The sequence below is a fragment of the Watersipora subatra genome, chromosome 1 (assembly GCF_963576615.1).
Source record: "Watersipora subatra chromosome 1, tzWatSuba1.1, whole genome shotgun sequence".
Classification (NCBI taxonomy): domain Eukaryota; kingdom Metazoa; phylum Bryozoa; class Gymnolaemata; order Cheilostomatida; family Watersiporidae; genus Watersipora; species Watersipora subatra.
In genome coordinates this window covers 25,954,048-25,974,673 of record NC_088708.1, presented here as the reverse complement: position 1 = coordinate 25,974,673, position 20,626 = coordinate 25,954,048, and the positions used below count along the sequence as shown (strand labels likewise).

The 20,626-nt window shown below is 35.2% G+C and overlaps 2 protein-coding genes across 3 annotated transcripts in view; one reads left to right on the top strand and one right to left on the bottom strand.

Moving 5' to 3' along the window:
- Window positions 1-5,474: 5,474 nt before the first annotated feature.
- On the top strand, window positions 5,475-7,776 carry LOC137398872 (mitochondrial intermembrane space import and assembly protein 40-B-like). The gene is made up of 5 exons (XM_068085046.1): window positions 5,475-5,545; window positions 5,776-5,836; window positions 6,540-6,629; window positions 6,747-6,875; window positions 7,410-7,776. Exons 2-5 carry the CDS (start codon window positions 5,815-5,817, stop codon window positions 7,541-7,543), a joined length of 375 nt encoding a protein of 124 aa, XP_067941147.1. The 5' UTR covers window positions 5,475-5,545; window positions 5,776-5,814; the 3' UTR covers window positions 7,544-7,776.
- LOC137398857 (uncharacterized) overlaps window positions 7,774-20,626 on the bottom strand; it is a 37,853-nt gene continuing 25,000 nt past the window's right edge. The window contains exons 2-10 of one of the 2 annotated variants that reach the window (XM_068085032.1): window positions 16,947-16,994; window positions 16,681-16,848; window positions 15,862-16,010; window positions 14,039-14,302; window positions 12,582-12,792; window positions 11,537-11,943; window positions 11,150-11,349; window positions 10,170-10,355; window positions 7,774-7,940 (exon numbers count right to left, since the gene is read on the bottom strand). In XM_068085032.1, coding sequence (XP_067941133.1) covers window positions 7,774-7,940; window positions 10,170-10,355; window positions 11,150-11,349; window positions 11,537-11,943; window positions 12,582-12,792; window positions 14,039-14,302; window positions 15,862-16,010; window positions 16,681-16,848; window positions 16,947-16,970 — 1,776 coding nt within the window. In that variant the 5' untranslated portion in view covers window positions 16,971-16,994. Of the gene's footprint in view, window positions 7,941-10,169; window positions 10,356-11,149; window positions 11,350-11,536; window positions 11,944-12,581; window positions 12,793-14,038; window positions 14,303-15,861; window positions 16,011-16,680; window positions 16,849-16,946; window positions 16,995-20,626 lie in introns of those variants that run through there. The other variant, XM_068085039.1, reaches the window with a different exon arrangement.

Sequence of the window (20,626 nt, the reverse complement as noted above, 5' to 3'; positions counted from 1 at the left end):
TAAAATCCTTTTGGGCAAAGGCTTTGAGTTTGCAAACTAATATTTCATTTATTGGGCACAAGCCAAAGTAGTTGGATTGTTACAATTCAGTTTTTCAAGTTTGTTGTGTTTTGAAAAGTTTTGAAAGGCAAAGGTTTTAAGGCAAAGGTTCTAAGTAGAGCTGTACAATGATCGCGTTAATTAAACGATTAGCGCGGTCAATATAAGCAAACGATTAACTGGGTTGAGCCAATTAATCTTCAATTAAAATGCAACCGAGGTGATGATCTTGATGTGGTTCCTTTCCGTTGTACTGTTTAGTACCATACGTTAGTAATACTAACGTGGCAGGTTACTAGCATTAAATTTACTAACAAATAAATATTACGACAAGCAGCACTTTTTTACCAATTAAATACAACCACAATTATTTTGCACTCAACTATGAAAAAACTAAGGGAGTCACTAACATAAAACTTGTTTATACACTACAATGACACAAGCACCGAGTCGATCTAGCCGTAAGCCGCCATGTTGTTTGAAAATGTTTCTAGGTAATAGCAACAAAAGCGATTTCGGTATTATTTAATATCTTACAGTCTATTTTTTGTTTATATTTTAAACTTTTTGAGACCAATTTTACAAGGATTTTAATTTTTCAAAAAATCACAATCGTATTTCAGCTTCGGAATATTAATAGTATAAGATTGACACTTTATTGGAACATAAAAGCAGACTTATGTCTTCCATACTCGGTGGCGCATTTTCATACGTTGTTGGAAGCATAAACAAGAAAGTGAAGTGCAATATATCCACAAAGAATTTGCCTACCACCACAGCACATCATCACTAAGATATCATTTAATTAATTTTCATCCTACTGCTCAGAAATCATTACCAGCTGCCGTAAACGATAAGCAACAGCAACTAACCCTCAAGTCATTTACTAGACCTGTTACCTAAGACAGGTCAAACAAGATCACCAATGCTATTGCAAGATGGGTTGCTATGAATTCCAGGCCCATGAACATTGTTGAAGATAATGGACTTATCAATTTGCTACAGAGCTGTAGCTAACCCACAATACAAACCACCGAGTCGAACCACTATTAGTATAAAGGTTGAAGGCATATACGAAGAGAAAGAAGAGCGCATCAAAGCCGAATTACAAAATGTCGAGTTCATCGCACTGACAACTGATTAGTGGACAAGCTGTGCTAATGAAAGCTTTGCTGGGGTAACCGCTCATTATATAAACAATGATTGGAAGATGCAAACACTAACTCTGGCTGTGAAGAAATTAGATGGACGCCATACAGCTGACAATGTCTCAAAACAAATCCAATCTATTGTTGATGAGTGGTGCATTAGCAACAAAGTAGTAAGCTTAGGGACTGACTCTGCTAAAAACATGCTTTGTGCTGCAGCCAAATTTGAGTGGATTCACATTCCTTGTGTTGCTCATTCTCTTCGACTCTCTATCAACAAGGGAATTAAAGCTGCAGAAATAGATGGAGTGTTGGCTAAAGCTCAAAAACTTGTTGGTCATTTCAAGCACTCTTCAATAAACACTGCTTCTTTACACGCTGAGCAAGTCAAACAGGACCTTCCAAAGGAGTCACTGGTTAGTGTTCATAATAAATTAGTATGCCCAGCTTTAACTGGTATATTATTCAACAATGTAAGCTTAAATCCACATTTTGTTTGTTACAGAAACAAGATGTACTTACTCGGTGGGCTTCTACAATAACCATGATTAACAGTGCTCTACGAAATATTGATTGCATTCAAGCTGTTTTATGTGGTGAAGGTCATAAGAACATTTCATCACCAACAGGTAAATGTTTTATTTGAGTCCCTATCCACAAGAAGGAAGTGCTTTTTCAGGTTTATTAGCTTCTTGTATTTATACCAGGTAATGAAATGGAGAAGCTGAGGAAAGTCCGAGATCTATTGGCACCTTTGGAAGCAGCTACTCAGAGACTTTGTGGTGAGATGTATCCACATCAATCGCACTACCAGAGCTCAATCATCTCTTGAAGTTGATGTGTGTGGATGATGATGATCCTGGATATATATCAAAGTTCAAGCAAGCCTGCACTAGTGATCTGAGACAAAGGCTTGATGTTCTTGAATCTAATATGCATGTTAAAGCTGCCTCTGCCCTGGACCCGAGATTTAAGACATTGAAGTTTTACCAAAGGAAGATCGACAAACTGTGTGGAATTTCATACTTAACAAGGTTAAGGAAAGAGATACCAGTCAGTCTTCAACTAGCTTTGATGAGCGTCCTATAAAAAGAAGTCGATACCATTACAGCTCCAGTGAAGGCGAAGACAGTGAGAATGAAGTTACAAGCACTTCAATGCATAAAGAGCTACAAAACTACAAGTAAGGTACCACAGCTGATGATGATGTTGACCCACTAGTCTGGTGGAAAGACCGATCATCTGCATATCCTAGGCTTAGGTTGGCGAGAAAATACCTATGTACCACTGCAACTACTGTCCCCTGTGAGCGGCTATTCTTCAAAGCTGGCAATATTGCATGTAGGAAGAGAGCATCTCTTCATTCGGATAATGTAAATAAACTGTGTTGCCTCAACTCTTGGCTGGCTTAATTGTAGACTTTCATCAACAATTTTCATGCACATAAAAAAATTTACATTGTAACTTATATACATTGTACATAACATGTACTCCTGTTAACAATAAATGTTTCAAATATAATTAATTTACACACAGCTGTATTATTTGTTTTAAAATATGCAGGTTTTTGCTAGATTAATTCTAAGATTAATCGAAGATTAATTGGCCCAGACCGGTTATTAATCACGATTAATTTTTATAATCGTTGTGCAGCTCTAGTTTTAAAGCAAAACGTAATAGGTGTGCTGTTGTAACGCGAGGTCACACAGATAGGCCTAAAGCTCATGCAGCAAAATGTCAAGCTGAAAACACCAATTTAGACAGTGATGCTAATATTCAAGTGATAGAATTTGAGTCATCTGCCACTGTTCCAAACACTAGCAATGCATCTGCATTATGCTCTGCTCTACACTACCACGTGACTAATCACTGGGATTAAAGTTCCTACTTATACATAGCTGTATGTAAAATATTCACTTTATGTGATAAGAAGTATTTCATCAGTATTTCTGTATTTCATCGATCATATTTGATTTAAGACTCATTCTGAAATTTCCATATGTTTTCTCTCTTTTTCCCCATAACAACTCCCACAGTACCATCTTTAACCGATGATCCCACATATGTATGTTCAATACTCAATCATGCAGCTATAGTAAGTGATGTTAATTAGACTTAAAATTGCAAAAACCTTGGTAAAATTATAAAAACCATAAAAACCGGTTTAAACCAAAAAAAAACCTGGTTTTTTCATAAAAACCGTGGTTTTTTCCAACCCTAACTCAAAATCGAGTCTTGCTGGTTTTATAATTACAGTATCTTTGGGACATATTAATGGACAAGATGCAACCTGGGTAAATTGAAAATTGCCGTTTTTTTCAAGACTTGTTCTGAATTAGTATGTGTGTAAAAATTTTTAGTATGAAGGCATTTTCTAATCTGTAATTTCCCGATGTCCATTGGGTATAGTTGCATCTGTGGCATGAGCTTTTTTGTCACTAATGTTGTCCAGCTGTCAAACTTTGACACATCCCGGTTTTAAAGTAACAGGGTGGGAAGTCCTATTTTTGATGCCAGTTGGTGTGAAGGTAACTCCAGTTGGTCGAGAGAGAGAAAGTTCAGGTACTCTATGCAGTATTAGACAACATTGTTTTGACCTCACACTGAATCCACAGTTTCATAAATATTGTAAGACCTCTAGTTGAGCGCCAACTTTATTTGAACACCACCTACATGCATATTTGACTGCCTGGGACTTCTACACTACATCCGGATTGACAAGCATGTCTTGGCAAACTAATCAGATATTGTAGTGGTGGACAACGAGAGAAAGAAGGCTACTATAATAGATATATCAGTACTCAATGACCGCAATATAGCCAGCAAAAACAGGAAAAAATTGAAAAGTATCTATCACTCAAAAAAGAAATTGAAAAGTGCTGACATGTAAGAACAACTGTAATTCTGGTAGTCATTGGAGCATTGGGTGCAACAACACCTGCACGCTAAATGAGTTTTGCTCATATACGGGCAACAATCAACACCAGTGTGTTGCAGAAAAGCCTGCTATTGGAAACAGGATTTGAGGCCAATAACCAAACTTCCAAGTCTCTAGTAGGAGACCTAAACTTGAGTAGACATTACCACCTACTTTGGTTAACGGGAGAGAGGAGACAACGTTTTATAGCCATTTTTTATGTTTATACTCAACTAGATGAATGTCCAGCATAGCATGGGTAATAACAAAGTTTTTGCATAGAAAATCTATGTTTACTTGGCTAAGTTTCATTACCCAATGAATTTGAGTAAGGCTAGTTTAAATTTTTACTATTATAAGAGCCGTGTCCGACCCTCTAAAGCCAGCATTAGGAAAAAAGATTGCGTCATGCTCTCGCGTAAGCATGCTAGCTAATGTGTGCCATTTTAACCAATCAGCATTAAATATTGACAGGTGTAGTAACTATGATATGTACAATTATTCCATCGTATGGCCAGTTGGCCGCGTAATGTAATAAATAGCATGCCTGTCTGCAGAACTGGAGGTTTCGAGTTCAATTCCAGTGTGAAGCAGATTTTTCATCCCTATAACTTTATTCCTATAACTGGGCACACAAACGACAGACAAATAAACACTGAGATTTATATATGTACATGTATGTATTTAGATGCTCTACACCTTTTAACTAATTCTCGTTGAGCCAGACCAAGTAGTGAAATTTCAAGAGGTGATGTACAAATTTCATTGATAGCTGTTTAAAAGCTGTGTTTGCCAAAAAATGTGTGATGAGAAACATAATTAATACGATGGGTATTTTATTCCATATCATTCCAGGACCGGTTCCATATGCTATGTATGTATTATTTGTTGATCAAATATACCCATGGGAATACACCGAATGTGGTTTCATTCATTTTACAACTAAAAAAAAAAGATAGCTTTTTAAAGAAACACTACAGATAATTACAAAGCAAAATAACATAAGAAATGTTAAGAATAATTTATTTTAATTGTTCCATTTCTTTAAACAAACCATCCGTAATATAGGGTTTAGTGATTCATAAAGCAGACTTTGAACATTGTATGTCAGAAAATGCATCAGGTGTAAAGTTAACTATTCACCGAAATTTAACATCATTTCCCAAAAAAGTTGTATGCAATTATAGGTTTGCCGATATTCTATGTATGTCAGTATTTCATTTTGAAACATTTTTAGTAGGAAATGGCGGTTTGAATAATTTTTAAGATGGCTCGATTACCACTTGCACTAGAATCTTCATCCAGTGCTCTTAAGTCAGTATTCAAACATGTAAATGTAACTCTAGGCATGCCAATCACCAGACGATCTCATATTTTTAGGAGTAGTCTTGATTTGAAAATCTGACCTCACCGTCACAAGAAAACCCTAATCAAAAATCAGGTATGCAGCTAAAATGCTCGTGAGTACTCACATAAAAGTACAGTAACCAGTGTTTTTTATGTTTCAAGAGTTTATCATTCACGCAAACTTAGTTTTATGAATGAAACCAACAATGTGACTGGTTGTTTCTACAAGAACTCTTCGAATCTGCTGATGTCTTGTGATTGTTCACCTAAGATGTTAGGTAATCTCCACTCCTGTGTCATCTTTCTCATGTTTGTCAATTGCAGGTTTCCATTCATTTATATTCTTGGCCCTCCAACAGCATCATGTCCCATTGTGAGCAAGAAGGTAAATATATAGTCACAACTTTTGTTCCTATTAATGTCTTGAGGTAACTTCCAGGTGCAGGGACTTCTTCATCACCTGTTACTTACATTGTGATAAAATCAATTAACGTCTGATGCACTCATTTTCTTTGTCCCGAAACTTAACATACTGAACACACACTATCAAGTGCTTTAAAAATAAATCTGATTTCAGCAATGACCCCCTGCAGGCCTGTTTGTAGCTAGCTTCGGGCTTTTGCTTGCCTTGAGAAACCTTTTAGTCATGGTAATTACCCATTAGGTCATAAATACAGTTGAAAATCGGTCATGCTCAATAGCTGATTTTAAAAAATTTTGTCAAGTTGAAGCGACAAAACAAGTAGCAGTGCTCTACATGCAAAAGGTGATGCTAAATCATTGCTGTTTCTGTGGTGGCACTCGACCAAGCAACAAGATTTGAGCTTTGATTGTTTTGTTTTTGTCAGTTTTCCATAGCGTAACTTCAAGCACAGAGATGAATTTTAAATTACATAGTTAACTTTCGTAGATCTAGTAAAATTTCGTAAATACCTAGTAAAACCCGAGATTTCGCTAATGATGTGCATACCAGTTTAGAATGGCTGCAATACCAAGAAAAGCAATGATTGTTTTTGGTTTTATGGGGACCATGGCTGCTAGCTTCACCAGAACCAGAGTAACTTATACCGGTAACGGATTTGTTTTAGGAAAAGACAAAGTGATATTTATGACTGAAGATGACTATAGACAACCGATAGATAGCAAGTTAGCACAAGTGGAACCAGAGGAAGAGGAAGGTAATAGTTTATACCATGCCACAGAGAGATCGCTTCTCGGTGTGGGACCACTCATTTGTGATTTACATTAGACTAGCGAATGCGTTTGCCTTCATGAAATGTTGTACATGTTTTTAGGTCTTATAAAGGAGAATGGAGAGATTAATTGGGGTTGCCCATGCTTGGGAGGTATGGCAACCGGCCCATGTGGTCAGGAATTCCGTGAAGCATTTTCTTGTTTTCATTACAGCAAAGAGGAGATGAAAGGTATGACTTTTCATGCGCTACACAAAAACTTCCCATCAACTTGGCAAAACACCATAAGATGACTTTCCTCAATTCCATTATTGCCAGTAGTATAACTAACCATATATTGAACTAGATAATAACTGCACAACCAGTGCAGTTTTATGAATGTGTGCTAGGTAGCGCACTTGATACCCAACATGGCTTCTTATGTGTGGGTGATAAAATTTGGCTGGTGATCACAAGCTCAATAGCTGCGAATTGCCAATTGAAATTCTATTATTGACATTGAATCCATAAAATCATTGAGATCTTTTTATGGATCACTACTATGTCAGGGTATATGATCTTTGACCAGGATCCAGTTTTTCAGACTCAATCGATTCCAATTTAACACAAAATTGTATCATTTGCAATCATTAATCATTTAATCACTTTTGCGAATAATATTGTATTACTACGCTGTTAATTTGTTTATGCTGTTCATCTACTTCTTAGGCATACTCAACCATCTGACATCAGTTCAGCCGTTTCTGCTTTTCTTTACTGTTTTAGGTAGCGAATGTGTGGAACTATTCCAAAAAATGTCTGAGTGTATGTCACAGTACCCTGACCTTTATCCTGAGAACAACGATGAAGAAAAAACAATAGAGTCCAGTGACAGTAAAGGAACAGACTCTAAAAGCTGAGGCTGCAAAATGTTGATATGTTGCTATGTAGTAATTCGCTCGTTTCATCAACAGCAGGGGATGATTGACATTGGTGGAGTTACCCAAAATTGCTTTACCAATAGTCAGGATCTTACTCGCACATGAAAATGACTTTAGCAGAAGTTATTTATGTTATGTAGGCAGATTTTATTTAGGGCACAGAGTGTGTTGACAAATTTTGTGATTTTGTGTAATAAAATGTGAGCTGATCAGCTGTCGCTCTCAGAGTCAGAGCCAAACGTCTCTTCAAGTTCTTGCTGCTGTGTAAATCTTTGAGCAACCATCTCGGCTAGATGCTTCATCTCAGATGTGATGTTCAATGTGCTCGTTTCCACATCTAGATGACCGTATTTTTTCTTTGGTTGCTGGGGTCTTTCTGTAACGAATCATTTGCTGATTATCACAACACTCCCTAAACTGTACCAGCTAAATTCAAAGAAATGGAGTAGTTTATGTGTGGCAAATAATAGCTGCAGTGATGTTGTAACTATGTAACATGTATGTGCATAATAGAATTATTTCATTACTACTAGTAGTTTTATATCACAGTACCACCACATAATCAAAGACTCGCAGTACCACCACATAATCAAAGACTCGCAGTACCACCACATAATCAAAGACTCGCAGCACCACCACATAATCAAAGACTCGCAGTACCACCACATAATCAAAGACTCGCAGTACCACCACATAATCAAAACTTGCAGTACCACCACACAATCAAAGACTCGCAGCACCACCACATAATCAAAGACTCACAGTACCACCACATAATCAAAGACTCGCAGTACCACCACATAATCAAAACTTGCAGTACCACCACACAATCAAAGACTCGCAGTACCACCACATAATCAAAGACTCGCAGTACCACCACATAATCAAAGACTCGCAGCATCACCACATAATCAAAGACTGAACGCTTGATTAGCCATGATTTGAGGCAATACTGGCTGTACCTTCGTTGTGAAAACACAAATCATATATTTCACAAAAACTGCTGGTAAACACAGTGATCCCTTACTTAGCGCAGTTAATTGGGGCCAGCACTGACCGCTGATAGTGAAACCCACAATATGAATTTATTAACCTTTTACATGTACATACATTGGATCAACTGCTGTTTATAGCTTTAGGTAAGGTGATGTTAAAAAATACTGCCTACAATTAAATATTTGTATATCATGTTGCTTAACTTAAAAACAATTTTAACAGGTGTACTTGTTCATCATTTTAACAAGAAATGACGAACAAGAAATTGCTGTGATGACATGTACCATTATGACAGTTGTGTGACATATTCCTTGGCTGAAAACCGCTTGCGAACCTAGTCTGGCAACGATTGTTTTCCTGAATCCAGTTGGTCATTAACAAGTCTCCTAGGCTACTAGAATGCTTTTTAACATGCTCACATGATAAAAAATGCAGCTAGCGGGCAACAAAAAACCTGCGATGCGTAAGGGTGTGAAGGGTGCATCGCATACTTTAAAATACAAACTGTGAAATACATGTAAATAGCTTAACCCATACCAAAATCTTCCCCACTCCTTTGACCTTTCAAAAAGGAAAAAACTAAACATACCTTTATAATTTAATGACTGTACCGTAACTGTAATATTATTGGTTTGTATCAACAACTTTTCTCTTTTTTCTTATCACTTTCACTTGGTTCAGGGTCCAAATTTGGGCAATTTTACCTCAAGTTAATGGAGTGTACACCTTCAATATAAATTTATATCTATTGTTTCACTTCTTTTTCAGACAGCAAGGTCTATGCTACATCCAAAAAAATTGTATCTTGAAAATAAAAAAATCTTTACTATAACAAGAGCAGTGTCTGTCTGTCCGTTGTTCCGAAGCCATGGTTACTGGTTAAAATAAAATATTGCTTTTAACGAGACTCGCTTTCAAGTCGTGACTTTCGTCGTGAAGTCGTGCACCAATCAACAGCCTTTACGTATTTCTGAATAATTGTGCTGCCACTTGTTCTCTGCTCATTATTGGCATGCCTGATGATCTCTCATGGGACATTATAGACTGCCAGAGTATATGCTAGTAGGCCTATATATAAGAGAAATACCCCTACACACCATTTTTTCTTTCAAGTCTGGCAAGAGAAAAACCAATATTTTTAAGGTTATGGGATAACTATGGGACTCTCATTCAAATCGAATGAGAAAATTCGCACCAACTTGACACTTTATGTTATATAGAAATTCTTAAGTGATACAAAGCAAAAACCTTACATAAATTCTTTATGTTATGTGGAATTTATTTAAAAGATGGCTTACATAATAGGAGAATCTACTGTATGTCACATAATAAAAATAAACTTTTGGAGTGAAATGCACAACCCTACTTGACTATTACCTCCAGCGTACTTTGTGGGATCATGTGGTTCAATAAATAATAGCTAAGCATATGCTCTGCTTCAACAACTTTCCCTAGATTTGTAAATATTAATCAATTATAATTTTTTTACATTAATCTTTTTAAAGTCACATGGATATTTTGAACTGATCATAAGATGTTTGTAAACTAGTATAATTGCATGGTATGAAACTAGTTAAGCAGAGATATAATACTGTGGCTGACACCTAACCTGTAAGGCTAGGTAATGGTTGATTTATGTTCTCCTCAGGCATTCTTGTCTTCACCATTGTTTTAATATCCCTGTTCTGGACAAGCTCTTGTGTAATTTTCGCTATCGTGTCCACTGACAGGCCTTTCGAGTCTAACAGCTGGCTCTCTCGTTTCACTCTCTCCCTTGCCAGCTCATGTATTACACCTTCAAAAATACTTTATGTGCTAAAAGCCAGACAAAGTGTTTCACAAACTTTAGCAACATAATATAACTATGCTGAAATCAAAATTTTAAACTGTAAACGTCATTTCTAATATATTATACTACCACAGTCAAACCTCAGCAAATGAAGTTAACCCTTTCCATTATTCCTGTATGTCAAAACTATATGTCAGAGGGAATATTCTTATAAAATTAAGCAGTATTTCACTAATTCATTTCATGGCTCAAAAAGTAGTGATATATAATTTATGTAAATATATATTGCATTAAAAAATGGGATACTGCTTGGGATATTTTTAGTGAGTTAATCCAAAGATGTTTGCTGAGATTTTTCATATTGTCTTGGTTTAATTTTAAGGAAATTTTCCTTTGTTCACTACCACTACTACCACTTACACTAGTCTTGAGGTCCATGCTGAAAAAGTTATAAAAAAGGTAGAAAGGACAGTTTTATAGTATTAAAATCAACTTAAAAAAACTTGAAACCTCATATGATGGAAATTATGTCGAATGTGGTGTCAAATATTAGCTATTTTGCAATAGGTTATGGTGGAGATCAGTTGAGGTTTAACTGTTAATCATCTTGAAACTTCTCACCCTATATTGAAAGGCATCATGTGACACTACCAATAACCTGTGACTACTGAAATATCTCATAAGCAATCAGAGTAAGCAGTTATGTACAAACAGAACGTCAAATAAAGTTTTTTGCATAAGCTATAATATATTCAGCAAGCTACTGGTTCAAGGACACAGAAAGTGTAAAGGTTATTCACCATTTAGTTCACGCATGAGAGCTACTTGGTATTCCTTGTGAAGTTGAGCTTCCATATCATAACCATCACTCGCTGGTGGTTCTTCTTCTACCGCTCCTTCCTCTGTCACAAACACTTGGTCTATGACAGTGTCTGGTTGTGCAGATGGTGGCTGACATATTTGAGGAGTTGTGAAGGGCTTCACAGACAAACCTTCCTCACTAAAACAGTTGATGTGATAAATGAAGACCTAGACAGATATGATAGATCAAAACAAAAACCCATCATATACGGTGATTATTCATTGCTAGTCGCTAAAATAACAAATGACAGTTGTAAGATCTGGTGAACAGAGTGTGACAAAGATGACACCAGTGATTGGGCATTTTGATAAGTGAGTCACCTCACCCTAATTTATCGGGTAACTTGTTTGCCTTGCTGGCTATATTAAAGCAGACAGAGCAATCTCTTAGCTCAGAGGATATTTGACTGAAGAGATCTTCAGTTCTAAAACCATTTCCTCCATCAGCTAGCTTTGACAGCCTTAGCAGTTCTCTTGAATGCAGATATAAGCTATGAATTGCCTGATCTTGTTTAGATGGAAACTTCTTTGGGACTTTTACTTGTTCTGACTCATCTCCATCGAGCACAGCCTTATAGAATTTTAGATCTTTTTCCAACTGATGAGGTGAAGTCAAGCCATTGAGACTAGAGAGCTGTACCACAAGAGTGTCTGTAGAGATGCTACCCCGTACAAATACGGCCAAACAGAATATCCACTGAGATATGAGTAAACGAAGAAGTTTACGATTTCTCTATAAAATATCAAACAGCAAGACATTAAAAATGGAAAGTAACAAATGTAATTGCTCAGTCATTCTGTCATAAACTGAATACAGTATATGTATCACATTACGCATCTTGATGAAAAACTAATAAACATGGGATGGTGTGTTTGTTCGCACAACCCAGTTTCACTGTATTATTGAAACAATTATTATTACTATACATTATTATTACAACTGAATGGCATGAATGTATACAAGTTTATGGGAGTAATTGCCCATAAACCGATATGACAATTCCTACTAAAATTGTTAATAAGCCCATTAACCATTGCAATGTTTTCCTGTACCGTACAGTACATACAATTTACTAATACGCATTACGTTATTGACAAACAGAAACAAAAAATATAGGGAACACTTGACCATATAAGCTTTTAGCATGATTCTACAGGCTTAGTCATCATACTCCAGTGATTAATTCACAAGCAACTTCAAAGATGGCGCTGATGTAAAGAATGATCATTAATTAAAACTGTTCGCAAATAGAAGAATAAAAGCTAGTAAAAACTCGTTAATTATTGTTGCTTGTTATTGTTGCTTCATATTGAGTGCTTCCACAGCAAAGACATGACTAATCAAAGAGACAAGCAGGTCATCAAACTAACCTTGAAGGAATTACTAACAGAGTCTTGATCAGAAGGTATGGGCTCTGAGAACAGCTGAAGATTGGACAGAAGAAAACAGTCAATACGCTCACGTAAAAGTTTAACCTCTGGTTTCAGATTTGCGATGCAATCTTCAACATAACATTGGGCTGAATCTGTAAGCATTCCCATCATATTCTCCGTGCCGTTAGCTGATGGTGAGCCACCACTTCTGCATGATTGTTTGTGATTGTTATTATTATCAACAAAGATTGAAACTGCTGAGCAAGTCGTATCAATAGAAAATGTAAAATGACTATATTATACCTGTAAGCGACGTAAACTAACAATATTATAGTAGTAAATATATAAACTAACAATATTATACTAGTAAGTAATATACACTAACGATATTATACTAGCAAGCAATATACACTAACATTATTATACTAGTAAGTAATATAAACCAACGATATTATATTAGTAAGTAATATACACTAACGATATTATACTAGTAAGTAATATACACTAATGATATTATACTAGTAAGTAATATACACTAACTATATTATATTAGTAAGTAATATACACTAACTATATTATACTAGTAAGTAATATACACTAATGATATTATACTAGTAAGTAATATACACTAACGATATTATATTAGTAAGTAATATACACTAACGATATTATATTAGTAAGTAATATACACAAACGATATTATATTAGTAAGTAATATACACTAACTATATTATACTAGTAAGTAATATACACTAACGATATTATATTAGTAAGTAATATACACTAACTATATTATACTAGTAAGTAATATACACTAACTATATTATATTAGTAAGTAATATACACAAACGATATTATATTAGTAAGTAATATACACTAACTATATTATACTAGTAAGTAATATACACTAACGATATTATATTACTAAGTAATATACACTAACGATATTATATTAGTAAGTAATATACACTAACGATATTATACTAGTAAGTAATATACACTAACGATATTATACTAGTAAGTAATATACACTAACGATATTATACTAGTAAGTAATATACACTAACGATATTATACCAGCCAGCAATATAAGCTAGCAATATTTGATAAGTTTGCAGCCTATTCCTTATCTTCAGAAATGTTTGCTAGAAAAAGATGCACAGTATCCCTCGCTGCAACCAACATGCTAAACCATGACACCGGTTCCACACCACACATGCTAAACCATGACACCGGTTCCGCACCACACATGCAAACAATTATCCCTTAAAAAATTTACGAATTGAAAACAGAATATTTTTTTAAAGATTAATAAAAGTATAGCAATGAGAATAAATCGCAATACGTTGTCACACCATCCTCATGACTGTCATTCGTAATAATTGACTAACATACATGCTAAAAGGAGTTCCAGAGAGTCAGGCATGACCAGCACTTAGCAATAACCCACACACCTTCCTGAGCTGAGTGAAATCAGTCGGAGTTCTTGCAGGAACTTTTCCACTCCCGCCAATACTGATAGCGCTTGTGAGAATGTTGTTAAAATTTCAGAGATCCGAGACCGGTTTTGTTGAAGAGTTCTTGTAAAGATATTCTGTACAGCAAAACGACAGAAGGGGATTGCTAGATGGCAGCACCAGCTAGTTAGAGCTGCTAGCTTTAGTAAGCGAGAGCTTAGATACACGCATGTACAAGCCAACGCACCATGTATCATCAACCTGTCAATAATGGGCAACTTCTTATTTGGCTCAAACCTTCCACAGAGGTAAAAGTTAATGAATGGCAGCTTAACAGTCAATGGAATTCGGCACTAATGTCGTAAATATAGATGAAGTAATGCGTTTACAACCATCAATTATAGATAATTCAGTAGATGTTTTGTATGATTACATTTTTATAATTAAATACTTAAAATAATCTTGAGCTCTCCATATAAAAACTGACATTAAAACTAGTCTGACTGAAGTTTTCCAGTAGTTATAATTCAATATGAAGCGCGCTCATTACCGCAAGTCAATTTTTAGAGTTTTCTCTTCACAAAACCTGTTTAGCCACAAGCTTAACAAATACATAGCTTAAATTCCGGCGTACAAGTCGACCCGCCATATAAGTTGAGGTCGTACGCTTGGTTTAAAAATCCTGGTCTTGAAAGCTTCTCTGGCTCAAATCGTTTGATCGCTACTCGTTCAGTCGGCATCAAATGTGGATGATGTATAGCTGAAGAAATGGCATTCAAAATGCCATCAGCAAAAAATACCCATGTTTTTTTAGCTGTGAGCAATACATACAACAATTAACAAAAGAGTGAAAGACGACAGTTTTAGTGAAGACCCCCCAAGGCAGGAAAAACAATACCTCACCATCGTAGTGGCCGGCCTCATCAATAGAACGAAACTGCCACCCCTGATAATAGAACGCTTTCTAACCGAAAAGTCATACCGCAAAACAGATTTTTGTCAGGAACCATTATGCATGTACAAGAAAAAGGATGGACGATAGTGGATGTGTTGAATGAATTATCAAAGTGTGGGCTTGTAGGTAAATACTACAAAAAAACATTAAATTAAAAAAGAACACGCTTTTCCAGGAGAGAATCCTAGCGATGACGTTTTATATGGTAAAGAATAGACTTTGTGTTTAATCTATGTCATGTTAAGAATGATTACTAGTATTTTACTATTTTATAAATAAATCCCTGTATGTCATATCATGTAATTTTGATTTGCGATGGTTTTTTGAAGTTGAATTTTATTAAAATTCACGTCATGAAAACGTTACCGCCATTCATGTCGAGAATGGATTTTTATGCTTGAAATTTGGTGTCAAACTTTCGACCTAATCTACCAGAATTTGGGCTACATGTACAGTACATAGGCATAAGTCATGCATGTTCCTAATATGCTAGCTAGGTGGATCATGGCCATAAACGCAAATAATAGTTGCATTGCATCCTGCTCATGTTTACCATGTCATAAAACATCAAATCTGCACGAATAGTGCACAGAGCTGTATTCTAAACTGAGGGAATGTTTGTCAACTTTGCATATTATTGAGTTTGTATTATCAGGTTACGATATCACTCCAACGCAGATCTGAACAGTACGATTGCAATATCTTTGAGTAAAGCAGTAGAATTTTTTGACAATTAAAACATTTCATATGTGCAACTAATTGATGAGTTGCAAATTTTTAAAGGGTGTACAATTTTTACAAAGAAAATCTTTAAATTAGGGCAGACATAATTGGGCAGATAGAGTGATGTATTTATTACTCATACCTAGATAGGCTGGATGCAGTACTCGAGATATCCTCAATATTAGAGTGATAGCACTCGAGAAAAGAATGTAAAACGGCAAAGTATTCTTTTGACATACTTGGACAGTTTAACAAATCCTGACATAACTCTGATCTCACGCAGTGTTGAGCCTGTAACAACATAGAAGTAAACTAGCATTCCAAACACAATACTTATTATACTAGAGATATCCTAAAGTCACTAGTAATCTAAGATTGGTAAGTAGAGGCTTCGTAAGAAAATAAATCGGATGACAAACCATGAGGCATATTTACAATAAGTAGCAGACGTAAGAAAGATCATTGTACTAACAGAATATCTAACACTTATTTCCGTTATAAAACTAAACTTTTGATCACATGTTCACCTAACTAATAATTTGGTTCTCTATAATCTTTACCTAACCATTTCTAAAGGTTTCCCGTTTTATCTAAGGACATCGCCAAGGGTGATTTGGGTGTAGATGATTATATATCCAACCAATATTTTGTCATATTACTTAACATTTTGTTTTAGAAAGCCACTACTTCATACTGACGCAGATCTTTATTTCCAGAGGAAACATTTTTTGACAGCGGCTTCGGTAACATGAGCACTGCTCTTGGGGACATTAACACATGCTTGCATTCATATCACTGGTTTCACATTTTCTAGGTCTAAATTTGAGCGTCAGTTTTAGAAACGAGCTGATGAAGCACACAGGCGAACACACAGTTTTTGTAAGTTTGGTCTTGCTACCTACATGTTTATCAGACTGACATAAATAATGAGTGCAAACTCTGGCTTCCTAGCTATACACACCTGTTGTATTCCAAAAAATGATAATTTCTGTTGCCCATCAGTCACATGAGACTGTTCCTTATCCACCATAGTAGCAGACGATGTGTAGGCATCTCTAGTGACGCCCACGGCAGAGATATCAAACTCATTTTCATCCAGATCCTTCAAGTGTTCATATAATGGGGAGGACTAAAATATACAATTACACCGAGCATAAAAAACAAAAGCAGCTCATTGCAATCGAGAAATGAATTGTGCAAGAGTAGATAGAGAGCTAAATAAATCACCTCTAGCAAAACTTCTTCATCCATTCTTTTTAAAACGCTTTCCTAATTCTGCAATAAGACAAGCCATGTTTTAGCATTTCACCAAATACATGTACAATGTTTGTCTCCACAACGCCACCCTATGCTGCAACTGCACGCATGATGTGAACTTGAAAAAACAAGAAAATCTGTTTCAAAAAAGGTTATTGAAAACTGCCAATACCACTTAGAACATAAGTATATAAAAAAAAACACTCAACTAAGCTAATACTAAAAACAGAGTGGACAATGCGTTGTCAATTCCGTGAATAAGCACTGAGTACTCAAACTTCTAGAATTAAAGCGTGAAGTAAAAGATGTAGATGAGCACGGTTCCATCTAGATTATTCTAGTAGACTAGCCAACTAATCCAACAAACAGTATTTTTTCTTCTGTTAAAAATACATTTACATGACTCGCCGCAATACTGCATATAACTTCCTGCTCATGCATACTGTTCAATATGTTGAGAACCTACTGGCAAAGTTTAGGCAGAGTGAAAGTTTAGGCAGATTCAAAAGCGATTTCACTAAATACAGCCAATGACTTGAGATACTGCATGTGTGATGAATTGCTTTAGTCATGGGAAACCCCACCAACTTAAAGATATTCGTAAAATCCAACTAGCCTAACATAAGTTAAATATGTTGAGAAGGAACTTATCTTTCATGAGACAGACTTAAATGTGTCCAACAAGAGAGCTATAAAACTTATAAAAATTCTTCATTGTGTCTAAAAAATATGATCTAAAAAAAGGACAAAAAATCAATATTGTTTAACTTGTTCTTGTGTTTTCAACTGTTTCTTACTTTACAAAGTATCACATGACATCAATATATTAATATCTATGTCCAAACTGTTGCAAACACTGCTTTAGGTTTGAACATTAACGGTTAAACTGGACGACGAATCTTGATAAGTACCAGCAGCTAATCATGGCCTCTTTCTTGCTTGCCTATAAGCAAGGTCACCAAGTTATGAGAGGTGAATAGAGCAAAGAAAGAAAAGAAGCTATCCAGTACAACAAATCTATATATATATTTCTCAAAGTTTGTGTGTGTATTCGTGTATCTGTGGATGTCATTGTTCAGCTATAGCTATTATTTTAACACTGCACCCATTCGTTACGATGCCTCTGTTAAGAAATATTTTGGGACTTAAGTATACGCAACGTGATGCTTCTTCATCTTATTTTCGTTAGGGCTAGTTTATTCTGCCCCACGATATTAGCGATATTTTATCTCGAACTTAGTTTGGCGATTTGTGTAGTGATTATACGTTATTAAAAAATATATGTTGCTGAACTCGCCATGGCGAGTTATCTGTATCCATTATCTGGTATATCCGGTAACCGTTATAATAAAAACCATTCGCAAACGAATAAATGATAACATTTCTCTTACTAAAAGTTTACTAAAATACATACTAAAACTTCCTTTAAGTATGTGTTTAGTAAACTAAATTCATTTAAGTTAAATTTAGCATTTATGTTACTTGTCTGTCTCGAAGGTAAGAACTCTCCACGTATTACATTGTAATGTTATATGATCTTGCAGATCACAACCACAAAATGCGCTAAAGTCATTGTAAGTTCCTATAGTTGCTAAGGCTAGCATAGCATTTTGGTACTATTTTTAATGATTGTACCAGGAGGTGATTGCATTAGATAATGACTATGGGCTTCTATATCACTCTATGTACGTCTATAGCCTATGATATTTTCGTAGAAAATTGACATGCCAATTTTTGCATGCCAACACTGAAACGAACTGAAGTCATATAATTGTACAACAAATAATTTTTTATTGTAATAGTAGCAAAATAGACTATATTTTGCCATTACTTGCTAATGATTTCCCATTTACATTTAAACACCTTTGCATTTTGATTTTTCCTTCAAATTAATTTCAACGAAACATTTCTTTTAAGATATGAAATTTTAAACTTATAGTTGTTTGAAAACCTTTACAGTTGTTTTATTTATTTTTAATTTAGTTGTCGTGCACAAAACCTTTTCCTCATGATATGAAGTTTGAAAGTTACAGTTGTTTGACAAAGTTTGAAAACCTTTACAGTTGTTTTTATTTTCTCTCTTAATTTATTTCAACTACACAAAACACTTCTTTTATGATATGTAGTTTGAAAGTTAGAATGGCAAATGTTAAATAAAAATCATTTTTCTGTCCAAAGACTTTATTATTACTCGAACAATGCCAGTTAGCACAGCTAGTACTGTAATAAAAATGCTATTAGATGTAGAGTTTGTGTATAACCGATAAATGTGAGCATTTGAAATGCTCTCAGTTCTGCATTTGGTTTTCATAAAAGTTCTTTCACAATAACAGCGAATTACTACAAGCATTGAAAAGCACCATCAACCAGCACAAAAATGAAAAACTACGATTAACATTTCTTGGTAAGAAAACAGTTAAATATTGATGACAGAATGATCTAGTAAAGAGAATTTGGGCATAAATTGAATTCCTTTGTTTTGTATTGCATTGTAAAATGCAAACTGCAAGCATTGTTTTGCATTGCAAACTGTTGCTAGCAAGACTTTATATTTAGGATGCTACAGCTATAATAATAGGCATGACAAAACACAAGATCACCAAAATGTACACAAAAAGACTGCACTGAACTGAATACACTAAATACTGTATATGGCCACCACATTCCTGCACCTTGCATAAACAATCTTTACAACCTACTTCAATAACAAATTGTCTTTGTATGACTATAATCTGCACAGGCTTCCATTTTGATAAGCTGATAAAATATCAAGTATCATTACAAAAAATCTTTTCTAAGAATACATACTCATGCGGAAAGTGAGGCCCACAATTTTGTTAACTTTGATTTTGCAGTCTGTTTAGCTAATCAGCGGGTGTTATTTACAAATTAGGGAAGCTGACATGGCTTCGATGACTGCTTCCAACACCACGGTCACAAAAACAATCTTGATTGTGGGCATCGCGTATGAGAGGTAGTTTGGCAGCAGCTTGTAAGAGGATGAAAGGGCATGGGTCTGGCTAGTAACCTTTTTATTTTACCAAAAAAAGTGAAGAAAGTAAAATTATAGACAAATTTGTTTAAATATTCTTACCATCAAAATCTACTAATTTATTTCAGAGAATATTTAATTAATTCATCTCAGAAGCAATTCTTTCCCAGTTTTTTTCAAGATGGCTGATACCAAGATGGCAGCTTTTTTAATCTCAGATTTTTGATTTAGTAATTTTGAGATTCCTAACCTCCTTAAAACCCTGTATAACCCCTTGTAGCATATATGCTACATGTACATTGACTGGTCATAATTCCTATAATTTAAAAAAAATCGTAGTTTTGAAAGTCATGCCCAATGCCCAATGTTGCATATATGCTACATGAAATGGCAGATTTGCTATTATGTGACTAGTTTGGTCATGTGACTTCCATTTCCTGTAATGGCTGCCCCAAAAATGTTCAACTAGTATCTCGGTTATTTCTCTGTTCTTATTTTTACATAAAAGAAGGTAAGTTTGCTTACACATACTTTTCTATGAAAAGAATATATTTCTGATTCATTTTGATGTGTTGGGAAGTGGGTAATATCCAAGCATGATGACTTTTCAGGCATCAATTGAGGTGTGTAGCATATATGCTACACTGGGCAATGTTGA

Bases quoted from the DNA above. Each gene is read 5' to 3' on its own strand.
- LOC137398872 (XM_068085046.1), top strand. From the start codon at position 5,815: ATGTCCCATTGTGAGCAAGAAG. The intron at 5,837-6,539 runs GTAAATATATAG...GATTTGTTTTAG, and splicing joins GTCCCATTGTGAGCAAGAAG to GAAAAGACAAAGTGATATTT. The intron at 6,630-6,746 runs GTAATAGTTTAT...ACATGTTTTTAG, and splicing joins GGAACCAGAGGAAGAGGAAG to GTCTTATAAAGGAGAATGGA.